The following is a 13205-nucleotide window of genomic DNA, read 5'->3' as shown; positions in this document are numbered from 1 at the left end:
GGTTTTGACAAAATGTATAATGGCCTCTTTCCGTCATTGCAATATCATGCAGGAAAATTTCAATGTACACAAAATGCCCCATGTTACACCTATTCTTCCCTCTGCTCCCCCACAGAACCTCTGGTAACCACTGTCTTTATATCAATGTTACAAGTTCTTCCATTGCTGGAATAAGTCCACTTCAGTCCAAAGTTGGAGTCCCCCCTTATGTTTGTTCATTCCTCAATCTTGAGGATTTGGGGATGTTGATGTCTACTCTGCTTCTGATTGAGAGGGGATTAGATCTAATGGGGCACATGGATGGAACTGTCATGCTTGCAGTTATAGGCACTTTCCATTTTTGGGGGATGGGTGTTGACCATCATTATTCTATTGTTAGTTGTCCTGGGCAAGTCCAATTTGAAAGATATTTTGTTGAGTATAGAATTCTTGGCTGACAGTTCTTTGCTTTCAGTACTTTAAAGATGTTGCTCCACTGTCTTCTCACTCATTTTATTTTTCTTGAGAAATCTAAATGCTTCTTTCTGTTCCTCTGTATGTAATATGTCTTTCTTCTCTGACTGTTTTAAGATTGTCTCTTTATTCTCAGTTTTAAGCAATATGACTATGTCTCTTTATTCTCAGTTTTGAGCAATAGACTATGATATGCCTTGGTATAATTTCCTTCATATTTCTTGCCCTTGGGCTTCACTGAACTTCTTTGATCTATGGGTTTATAGTTTTCATCAAGCTCATAAAGTTTTGGCCATTATTTCTTCAAGTATTATTTTTATGTGTCCCCGTCTGTCCCCCTCCCCGCGCCCCCCCCCCCCCCGCCCCCCACGCTGTCCTTTCTCTCTTCTCCTTTGGCCATTCTAGTTACTAGCAGATTAGGTTGCTTGAAATTGTTCCAGCTCACTGATTTTTTTTTTCATTTTCTTTTATTCCTTTTACTCTCTGTTTCATTGCAGATAGTTTCTATTGTTATTCCTTCACATTCACTAATGTTTTCTTCTGCAATGTTTATTATGTTAATAACATCCAGTGTTTTTTTCATCTCAGATATTGTAGTTTTCCTCTCTAGAAGTTTGATTTGAGGCTTTTTATATCTTGAATATCTCTACGTAACTTTTTGAATGAAATATGGTTATAACAACTGTTTTGGTGTCCTCCACTAATTCTAATATTTATGTCAGTTGTAGGTAATTTTCAATTGATTGATTAGTCTACTCATTATTTGTTATGATTTCCTGTCTCTTTGCAAGCCTGGCAATCTTTGACTGGATGCCAAGCATTGTGAATTTTATCTTGTTGGGAACTGGATCTTTTTGTATTCATATAAATATTCTTAAGCTTTGTTTTAGAATTCAGTTAAATTAATTAGAGAGTTTGATCCTCTTGAATCTTGTGTTTATGATAGTTTAGGTGGGTTTGGAGCATACTCAGTCTTGTGCTTCCTGTTCTCCAATCCTGGGGCCATACCTTCCTAATTACAATATCCACTGCCCCACCCACTATGAGATTTCCCTGACTGGCTGGTGGGAAGCAATGTGTCAGAGTTCTGGATACCATTTATGCTCATCTTTTTGGATGGTACTATTCCCTGACTTAGAGTAGTTCCTTCACATGCCTGAACTGACTAATACAATGTTGAACATTTGAGGGGACCTCTGCACAGCTCGGGGGTGTTCCCTCTGTGCAGTGCTCTCCCTCTGGGTCCTCAGTCCTAAGAACTCTAGCTGCCTTGGTCTTCCCAGATTGTTTGGCCCTTCTACTCAACTCAGTGAATCTTGTGGGCTCCACCACAGTCCCTCCTCCCTGAACCATAGTCTCAAAACCCTCTCAAGTTAATAAGCAGGCAATAGTAAGACTCACATTGTTTATTTCCATCTGTCAGGGATCACTTTCCTTCATTGCCTGATGTACAGGGTCTTGAAAGTTCTTTTAAATATATTTTTGTTGGGAAGTGGCTGTGGCTCAACTGATAAGAGCATCTGCCTACTATATAGGAGGTCCAGGGTTCAGTACCCAGGGCCTCCTGACCCATGTGGTGAGCTGGCCCACACGCAGTGCTGATGCTCGAAAGGAGTGCCATGCCACTCTGGGGTGTCCCCTGTGTAGGTGTTCCCCATGTATCAAGGAGTGCACCCCGTGTGAAAAAAAAGCACAGCTTGCCCAGGAGTGGTGCTGCACACACAGAGAACTGATGCAGAAAGATGATGCAACAAAAAAAGTGACACAGTTTCCTGGTGCCACAAGTGAAGAATGCAAGTGAACACAGAAGAACACACAGTGAATGGACACAGAGAGCAGACAATGGGGGGGAAGAGGAGAGAAAAAACTTGATGGAATAGAGGAGAGTATGGGCCATGATGTGAACCAATGTATATGAGGTGCAGAGGTGCCCAAAGATGTACTTACCAAATCCAATGGATGTGTCATGATGATGGGAACGAGTGTTGTTGGGGGGGGGGAGAGGGGGGGTGGGGGGGTGGGGTTGAATGGGACCTCACATATATATATTTAATGTAATATTATTACAAAGTCAATAAAAAATAAATTAAAAAAAAAAAGACAAAAAAAAAATTTTTAAATAAATCTTAAAAAAAAAAAACCAAACCTGCTTTGTTGGTTTAAAATAAATAAATAAATCAATATACTTCTGTCAGTTTGGGTTTTTGCTTTTTGTTTTTGGTTGTTTCAGGTTGAAGGGTAATTCCAGTCCTTTTTCTCATTTTGGCCAGGCATGCATGACAAGTTGGTCTGCTATTAATTTTTTAACCTGGTGCTCCCTTTCTCCCTTCCCTATTCATCCTTGATCTTCTGCTGCTCTTAAAATTTTAGACACACAAACATTTTACAGAATTCTAGGTAGATATCAAAATCACCTTTGTGTCCCCAGCTCCTAGTACCCAGTAATTGCCCAATAAAATTTTTCAATAGTGAACAGAGTTTGAGTTCTGGTTTTGCTACCTTCTAGCTGAATCTTGGGCTTGTATATTTAAGTTTTGACCCTTATTTCTACCTATAAAGAGAGATGACTAAAAAGCAGATATTTTCTACTGACCTACACATTTAGCTTAATTTTGAGAAGTTTTATGTTTAATGAAATTTAGAGCATAAAAGAAAATTCAGAAATGGAAATAAGTCTGCTAAAATATTCTCCAAAAACCATTGTTTTTTCTTTTAGTATATATGCCTTTCCAGTTTTTTTTTCCTAAATTATATTTTTACATGATATAATAAAAATAAGCATACAGTTTGTTGTTGTCGTTTTATTTCTTTCCCCTTCCCCCACTCCCTCAGTTGTCTGCTCTCTGTGTCCATTCATTATGTGTTCTTCTGTGTCTGCTTCTATTCTTGTCAGTGGCCCGGGAGTCTGTGTCTCTTTTTATTGCGTCATCTTGCTGTGTCAGCTCTCCGTATGTGCAGCTACACTCCTGGGTAGGCTGGACTTTCTTTCGTGCTGGGTGGCTCTCCTTAGAGTGTGCACTTCTTGTGCATGGGGCTCCCCTATGCGGGGGACACCCCTGCGTGGCATGGCACTCCTTGCACGCATCAGCACTGCTCATGGGCCAGCTCCACTGGGTCAAGGAGGCCCTGGGTTTGAACCGTGGACCTCCCAAGTGGTAGGCGGATGCTCTATCCGTTAAGCCAAGTCTGCTTCCCTACAGTTTTATATACTACTTTTTTTACTTAAGAAAATTATTTCCTATGTGGCCATATAATATTCATAATTATCTTTAATATCTTGGTCATGTGAGTATGCCATAATTTATTCAATTGTTTCTATATTAAACGTGCTTCTCCTTTTTAGTTAATGTTAAAGGAACTCCACTGAATATTTTGATCTCCTTTTAGGTATTTTCTAGGCTAGGCCCTCCAAAGTGAGATTATGAAAATAAAGTGTATACAAATGTTTAATATTGTTTCATATTGTCAAATTCTTTTCTTAAAAGGTCCTACAGGGAAGTGGACATGGCTCAAGTGATTGGGCTCCTGTCTACCATATAGGAAGTCCAGGGTTTGATTCCTGGGGCCTACTGGTGAAGGAGAGCTGGCCCACAAGGCGAGCTGGCGCACATGGAGTGCCAGCCCGCACAGGAGTGCTGGTCCACATGCAGTGCTGGCCAGCATGCAAAGCTGGCGCAGCAAGATGACACAACAAAGAGACAGAGGAGAGACAATAAGAAAGGCAGCAGACCAGGAAGCTGAGGTGGCACAAGAGACTGAGCACCTGTCTCCCACTCCATAAGATCCCAAGATTGGTTTCCGCTGCTTCCTAAAGAGATGACAAGCAGACACACAAAAACACACAGCAAATGGACACAGAGAGCAGACAGCAAGCACAAAAACAATGTGGGGCAGGGTGGCGGGATAAATAAATAAATAACCTTAAAAAAAAAAAAGCATATCAGTTTTACTTATCTTTGCCAGCGCTGTATATTGTCACTTAAAACAAAATGCTTTGGTTAATGTACTAGGTGAAAAGGACATCTTTGTTACTGCTTAGAATTTCATTTCTACAAAGTGGAACATTCTCCCTCATGTTTACTAAATAGTTGTTATCTTTCTCTTTTATAGTGCAGGAAGAGAAATCTCCCAGGCACATTCATGGCCCTCAGCCTCCTCCCCTGACCTGGAGGGAAGTAATCACTAGTTTCCTTCCTTCTCCCTCCCATTCATTTATTTATAAAATATTTATTGAGCCTCTTCAGTAAGCCAGGAACTAAGCTAGGCTCTGGGGATACAACGGGAACATAAGACAGAGACAGGATCACTGCCTTCAAGGAACACAAATCTGAAGAAAGGGCACAAGCACAACTACATTTAGGGAAAGTTAAATGGTGCCTCCTAATGGAAACTACTTTCTACTTTATAAAAGTATCACCAGGGACACAGGAATTGCAATGGGGGGAAATGGAGACAAAGCAATGAGGCTATATAAGCAAGGCAGGCCTGGGTTGGGCGAGGCACACCATGACATATTCTGGACACACAGAGGGCAGCAGGAGAGCACTGAAATCTAGGAAGGCAAAGGAGAGGAGGCTGAGAGATGGCAGGGAAGGAAGAGTACTGGGCACTTAGAGATTTACGTTTAAGGTTGGCCCTGCCTCTTCCCTTCTTAGAGACCAAACCAAAGTCAACTCTCTGGCTCCATTCTGCAGCTCTACTACTACAACTGTAGAATCACCACAGTGGGGGATATAAAAACTCAAAAGGACCAAAACATTATTATTACACCACAGCAGTTGTTGGCTCATCCCAGCTGGACAGTGCTCTGTAAGCCTAACAAGCATACTGACCTATGATACTACTTGTTCTCAAGGTGTAAGGGCATCATACAAAACACGTGTATCGTTTAGTTTGAGTGGGTAAATCTGCCTTTCTTCCTCATTGAGATGTATCAAAATATAAGACTACACGAAACATACATACATACATATATAGATATAAATATACACACACAATTTTTAAAAATAATCAAAAGCTAATACCCATGTAACTGCCAAGTCAAGGAAAAAACAAATCAAAACAATGCCAGCAGCCTAGCTGCCTCTTTTGGGCCCTTCCTTATAACATATCCCCAAAGGCAACCATTGCTCTGTATGCAATCCTAAAATAGTTTAGTTTTGCCTGTTTTTGAACCTAATAGAAATGAAGTCACATTGGATAGATTCATTTGTGAATAGCTTTTTCTTTTTGCTCCCTCCCCACCCTGAGATGGCTTCCTGCTCAGTTTGCTCATTGTTTCTGCTCATTTATTTTTCTTTGCTCATTGTCTGCTGAGTTTTTTGGTTTTTTTCTTCTTCTTTACAAGGCACTGGGAACTGAATCTGGGACCTCCCATGTGGGAGGTGGGCACTCAACTGTTTGAACCACATCCACTCCCTGCATTTTTTTTGTTTTTGTTTGCACATTGTCTGTTTATTGTTTTGCTCATTGTCTGCTCGTTGTTTGTTCATCTTCTTTAGGAGGCACTGGGAAATGAATCCAGGCCCTCCCATGTGGAGTCTTTTTTTTTTTTTTTAAAGATTTATTTATTTAATTTCCCCCCCTCCCCTGGTTGTCTGTTCTTGGTGTCTATTTGCTGCATCTTGTTTCTTTGTCCGCTTCTGTTGTCGTCAGCGGCACGGGAAGTGTGGGCGGTGCCATTCCTGGGCAGGCTGCTCTTTCTTTTCACGCTGGGCAGCTTTCCTCACGGGCGCACTCCTCGCGCGTGGGGCTCCCCCACGCGGGGGACACCCTTGCGTGGCACGGCACTCCTTGCGCGCATCAGCACTGCGCATGGCCAGCTCCACACGGGTCAAGGAGGCCCGGGGTTTGAACCGCGGACCTCCCATATGGTAGACGGACGCCCTAACCACTGGGCCAAAGTCCGTTTCCCCCATGTGGAGTCTTAAGTCACGTCCTCTCCCCTGTAAATAGTTATTTTTCCTCAAGATTACATTTGTAAGATTCATTCATAGAGTGGAATGTAACTATTGTTTGTTCATTTTCATTGCCATATGGTATTTTATTACATATATTACAATTTATTTATCCATTCTATTGTTGATGAGCATTTGAGTTGTTTCCAGTTTGGAGTTAACTGTGAAGAACATTGCTATGAACAGTCTTGTAAATATCAGTTAGGACACATGTGCCAGAATTTCTTTAGTGAGTGGAACATCTAGATCACAGATTATACACATTTTCTACTTTATTATGTATTGCAAATTACTTTTCATGCATTTAATGGCCTCTTGGATTTGCTCTTTTGTGAAGTACTTGGTTAAGTCTGCTCATTTTTCTATTGGTGTGTCTTTTTCTTGTTGATTTATATTCCTGTTAACAGTCCTTAGTTGGTTTATGCATTACACAACCTATGGCTTGTCTTTTCACTATCTTTATGGTGCCTTCTAATACTTAGAAGTTGTCATTTTAATGTAGTAAAATATTTTTTCTTTTATGATATGATCAGCATTTTTGTCTCTATCTTAGGATATTGTTCATGACCCTGTGGTCAAAAACGTATTTTACAATATTTTCTGAAAGTTTGATAATTGTGCCCTTCACATTTAGATCTTCAAGTGACTTGGAATTGATTTTTGTGTAGAGTATGAAACAGGAGTCCAGTTTCAATTTTTTTCCACATGGGATATTCAATTTCTGAGCACCATTCATTGATATGTCCCAGTAATCTGCAAGTCACCCTTGTTTAGTATGAAATATCCATATGTTACATGAATATTTTTGGACTTTCTACTCTGTTCTAAAGTTTTATGTCTAGCCCTGTGCCAATTCCACACTGTATTTATTAGTAAAGCTTTATACGCTTATTATATGGTAGGGAAAGTCCTCTTATTTGTAATTGTCCCTCCTTTTTTAATACACAACCCTAAGATAGTTAGGGTTTTATATTACTTTGAGCCTACAGTGGCTCATAGAGAGGAAAATACCATTTCCAGGACAATATCTCTGATTCCAATAATAGGGTCGACTTCCACTGTAGGCATAGTAATACCTAGGGCCCACAATACACTTGGGGGCTGGAAATGTTTGGTTTTTAAAAATTAATTAATTAATTTCTCCCCCTACACCTTCATTGTCTGCTCTCTGTGTCCATTAGCTATGTGTTCTTCTGTGTGCTTGTCTCCTCTTTAGGCGGTACCAGGAACCAATTCTGGGACCTTGCAGAGTGGGAGAGAAGTGCTCCATCTCTTGCACCACCTCAGTTCCCTGGTCTGCTGTGCCTCTAACTGTCTCTCCTCTGTATCTCTTTTTGTTGCATCATCTTGCTGCAGCAGCTCTCCACTCCAGCCAGCCCCCCCACCCCCCGCAGGTACTCCTGCATGGGCCTTATGCCATGCGGGCCAGCACTCCATGTGGGCCATCTCACCTTCACCAGGAGGCCCCAGGAATCAAACCCTGGACCTCCCATATGGAGGGCTTGAGCCACGTCCACTTGAGCCACATCCGTTTCCCCAAATGTTTTAACTTATTTTATTTTAAGATTTATTTTATTTATTTATCCGCCCCCCTTGCTGCTTGCTTGCTGTCTGCTCTCTGTGTCCATTCACTGCGCGTTCTTCTGTGTCTGCTTGTCTCCCTTTGTTGCGTCATCTTGCTGTGCCAGCTCTCCGCGGGCATGGGCCATCAGCTCTCTGCAGGTGCAGGCCAGCTTGCCTTCACAAGGAGCCCCTGGGAAGTGAATCCAGGGCCTCCTATATGGTAGATGGGAGCACAATTGGTTAAGCCACATCCACTTCTCTTAACTTATTTTAAAAACAGAAGGAAAAATGAACTTTTATGTTGAAGGAAGTGTTTTAATGTATTCATTTTTATACTACAAAAGTCAAAAAACATAATTTAAAAAAATTTTTATGGAGGAAGAGCCAAGTAGGGCCCATGAGAGTCATAATGTGGTCCTGCCTGACAGTTTTCTTAAAAGCTATACTATTGGTCACAGGGGTAAGAGCTTAGATAGTTCATCCCTATCCTTCCCTACAAGCTAGAGGATGAAAATATGTTTCCTCCAAATGATAGATGAGCATATCATCTTCTTTTGAAAAACTGATATACACCAGTAAATTAAATAATCCCCCAAATGCTAATTTCAAACCTATTAAAAATGGAATTCAAATAAAACTTATTTCTAGGCATTTTGCCAGATACTGGAAGATATAGTGATAAGCAAAATGAACATAATGCTTCCAGCATAAAGAGAATACAGATGGCTAACTAACAATAATAATGGGGAGAAGTGTCAAACAAGTAGAAGTATAGTAGAAGAGCTAAGCTATTCCTCACAAACTTGCAAAGTAGGTAATATTATTTTACAAATAAGGAAAGCTAGGCACAGAACAATTGAGTGGCTCATTTCAAGCCTCAGCCACACATGGTAGGTGCGGTATATGAACACCAGGTCTCTAACTCCAAGTCCCATGCTGTTTACCTTCTAGTCCTGAAACAATGCTCATCCCATAGCATGTACTCAATAAATCAGAATATTGAACTGAAAGAGCAATAGCATCACTTCCAAAGGATTTCATCTTACTCTCAGAGCAGCATTTTTAAATTAATTTTTTTAAACAGCTTCTTTGAGGTATATTTTATATATCATAAGATTTACTCATTCCATGTGTATGATTCAATGATTTTTCATAACTACCGAGTGCTGCAACCATCATTGTTAATCAGTTTTAGAACATTTTCATCTCCCTCAATAAGGAACCTTCATCCCATTTTCAGTTTATCTCTGTTTCTCATTGCCTGTCCCTGGCAACTACTAATCTACTTTCTGTCTCTATAAATTTGCCTTTTCTGGACATTTCCTATAAATGGAATCATACAATACATGGTCTCTTGTGTCTGGTTTCTTTCATTTATTATAAGGATTTTAAGGTTCATCCATGACATAGCAAGTGCCCTGTTATTGCTGAAATGCATTCCATTGTATTGATATACCACATTTTTTACCTAGCCATTCACCAGTGATTGACAGTGATTTACAGTTTGGGGCTATAATGAATAATGCTGCTAGGAATATTCATGTGCAAGCTTTGCAGGGACATATTTTTCATTTCTCTGGAGTAGATATCTAAGAGTGGAGTTGCTGGGTTGTACGGTAATTTTTGTTTAACTTTTTGAGAAACTGCCAAATTGTATTCTAAAGGATCTGCAACACTTTACATTCCTATCAGCAATTTATGAGGGTTCCAAGTTCTCTACCTCTTCACCATCATGTCATTTTCTTTTTTTATTATAGTCATTCTAGTGGGTGGGAAATGGTATCTCATTGTGGTTTTGATCTGCATTTCCCTAATGTCTAATGATGTTGACCATCTTTTCATGTGCTATTAATCATTTGTGTATATTCTCTGTGGAAATGTTTATGCAACAACTTTGCCCATATTTTGATCTGATTTGTTGTCTTCTAATTACTACGTTGTGAGAGTTCTTTGTAGCAGAGTGGGTGTAGCTCGGTGGTTTGAGTGCCTACTTCACATATATGAGGTCCCAGGTTCAATCCCTGGTACCTCCTAAAAAAAAAGAGTAATTAGTAAATTCTGGATACAAATCCTTAATTGGATATGTGTTTTGCAAATATTCTTTTTCCTAATCTGTGACTTGTGTCTTTTCATTTTCTTAGTTGTGCCTTTTGGAGTACAAAAGTTTTGAATTTTGATGAGGTCCATTTTATCAATTTTTCTAGAAATGAATCCTTATATTTATAGTCAATTGATTTTTGACAAATGAAAATCACAGATAATGTTTCAATAAAAAGTCCTGGGACAACTGGATCTCCAAATGCAAAAGATGAACTCAGACCTACTCCTTATACCACATGTAAAAATTAACTCAAAATTGATCACAGACTTAAATGTAAGAGCTACAACAATACAACTTTTAGAAGAAAACAGGGAAGAAAAATTTCAAGATCTTGGGTTAGGCTAAGGTTTCATTTTCATCTATTCTTGAGTTCTTGTCCTGCATATGTGTATAGTACAGTTTTGTAAATGAATATATAGCCACCTTCACAAAAAATTATGAAACATTTTATAGGGAATGGTGATTAAAAGTTGAATTATCAATGATATAAAAACATTGAAAGAAAATATGTAAGGGATAAGCAGCAACCCAGCCAGAGCAGAACATCTAGAGTTTAGCAGGTGAAACTTAAGGCAAAGCTGTGAAAATAGCATGGTAATACCTTCTTCAGATATGATGCAGTGTGTATACACACATTTCAGGCTAAGGAACCTTAATCACAGGCAGTCACTTAGCGCAGATTTGTTTAAACATTGCAACCATTACAGATTAAGAAGACAATCTCCTATAGAAAGATGAATCTCCACCTATCTGTCAAAAAGATGATGTATACTCTAGTGTTTGAAATGATATTATAATGCTAACAGGAAATTCTTACAGCCTATTACTTAACAACATGTGTAAAAAGGAGGAAATTATTGAAGAATCTATAAACATAATTTGTCAAGAGGAAAGTTTAGATACAAATCCTCAGTTTTGAAGGCACTTCCTAATAATTAAATTTTCTGGATTCGGCCTAAAATTGTTAATAACAAATTTCATGGTCAAATTACCCCATACACTCCCACAAGGGACACTCAAAAATACTGACATATACTTGGCTACTTGTGCTCACTATGAGTCAATCAATTCCCTTCCACTCCCTCCCTGCCTTTGTCTCTTCATGACAACTGAAAGTCTTTGCCAAATCCTAAATCTTGATATCCTCTACTCAGAGAAACATTTGTTATCAAAATATATTTCCTTGTATAATTAAAACTTAAACACTCCTTATTAACATCTTAATATCTTTTCATTATTTTCATTTACAACTGGTTATTGTTATAGCCACATATCCTTCTTAGTAAAGGTAACGTGTTTTATTGTGCTTTATATCCCTTACAAGAGTAGTTTTTAAAATCATTGTAGTCATAAGCCAAGTACTGGAATCTTGCCTTACAGTTTCTAACAAGGTTCTTAAACATAATAAACATTTATTAAGTTTTCACTGGAATGAAGTTAATATTACTAATACCACCATTTTAAAATTAGATTTTATTAGCCCAAGGTCTAATGGCAGCAGAGATACGCTGGAATCAATCAAATTACTAAAATAATATTCTAGGACAGACTTGTGGGTTTGTCATTATTTTAATGAAAGCTAACCTTTCAATGCCAAAAGCCAAATGCCAACCCTTTTCTTTCTTGAATACCTAGTGACATGATGTTCTCTCATTTATTCTAAAGAGAAATACCCTTTCCTCTTAGCTCACAGCCTGTATCTAAATCTCCTAGACAGTTTAAAAGTTAGAATTTTTAATCTAGGATAAATAGATTTAGTTAAGTGCTGGCAGATAGCAAGAAGTATCCTCAAAGAAAGTTAGATTTTATTATTGTTGCTAGCATTGCCAAGATATTCTAATAATCACTTGCAACTTGAAAATGAGGAAAAGCAATTTACCAGCTCACCAGAATTTCATATAAATTTGAAAGAGTTATTCTAATAGTGAAATGAATGAAGACAGTCTTCTTTTCACCTTGTTTGGTTGAGTGGACATTGGCAAAGTTAATGCATAAATGCTATGAAGTTTTCATATCATATCAGTAAAATGGCACTTCCAAAAACAAGTGAACTGGAAAAAAATTCGCAAACTCCTTTAAAAGGCTTTTCTTCTTGCCTAAGATATAACCTAGGTGGGTTCTGAGTAGTTTTCTCAAATTCCTTTTGTAGCCGTCTTTTCATTTATAGCCTCCAGTCACCTGAACCATGAAATCCCACCTGCAGCCTTACCCTGCCCTCAGGGACTGTGCCAGAGCAGTCCTCTATACTAGAGGAATTTTTAGAAACCTTAGACTAGTAGCTTATCTGCTCAGTATCAGATCAGCTATTCTGTTGATCCTGTTCTTATATTGTAATCTAGTTTCAGGCACTTAGATTTTATCTGGCTACTGGTATTCCAGCCCTTACCCTGCACACCTAGAAACTAGATCAGGGTTTCCTCCATTGTGATCTAAGACTAAACCTTGGGGCCTGACTCTGTACAAATCCATGCACTGCTCCCTATAATGTTCTCTGGGCTCAGTTAGAGTCCTACCCTGGAGCTCCAGTCTTCATGAGGATGTACCTAATACCTCCACCGGAGAGCTTAGTGCAGATTTCCTTCATGTCTAGACTTCCATCTATTGCCACTGCCAGAGAGGTCCTCCCTAGAGTTAGGTCTTATGCTGGAGCTCGACTTTCCACCAACATCACTTTCTGAATTCCTGACTAGCACTGGCAGTACTGTCTGGCTTTAGATCCTGGCCACAGACTGACCCATTTCAATGCTGAGTTCTCATTCTACTAGTAACTCAAATAATACCTCTGTTTTAAACATCTCTATTCAAATTAGCCAACAGTAAGTTTTAAATGCCTCATTAAATGTGCAACTGTAGCTTGAAATTCCAAAAGAAAGAACCCCCTCCATACCTGTCTGAATGAATCCTGATTTGTATCCATTAGTTGTTCCATTTTCTGAGGTCACAGTTGATGACAATGAAGAGTTTGGTTTAATAGAGTGACAAGTAGCAGAAGATTGTCGGCTTCTACATTCTGCAAAGGAGTAAGGATCACATTATATGAGTAGACCAACATTTTAATAAAACAGATGACAGGGGAACAATCTCTAAAATAAATTGCTGCTCCTTAAGTTGTGACCATTTTCCTTGTTAGA

General features: G+C 39.0%; 1 protein-coding gene across 7 annotated transcripts in view; it reads right to left on the bottom strand.

Moving 5' to 3' along the window:
- Positions 1 to 13205, bottom strand: part of GREB1L (GREB1 like retinoic acid receptor coactivator) — a 293082-nt gene that overhangs the window by 112838 nt on the left and 167039 nt on the right. For all 7 annotated transcript variants that reach the window (XR_011645953.1, XM_071208498.1, XM_058277523.2 and 4 more), the window contains exon 7: positions 12962 to 13084. Coding sequence is in view for 6 of the 7 variants with exons in the window: in XM_071208498.1 (XP_071064599.1) it covers positions 12962 to 13084 (123 nt within the window). In the remaining variant the exon portion in view is untranslated. The remainder of the gene's footprint in view (positions 1 to 12961; positions 13085 to 13205) is intronic.

Source organism: Dasypus novemcinctus, chromosome 16 (genome assembly GCF_030445035.2).
Source record: "Dasypus novemcinctus isolate mDasNov1 chromosome 16, mDasNov1.1.hap2, whole genome shotgun sequence".
In the NCBI taxonomy this organism is placed as follows: domain Eukaryota; kingdom Metazoa; phylum Chordata; class Mammalia; order Cingulata; family Dasypodidae; genus Dasypus; species Dasypus novemcinctus.
This window is presented reverse-complemented; position numbering and strand designations above follow the sequence as displayed.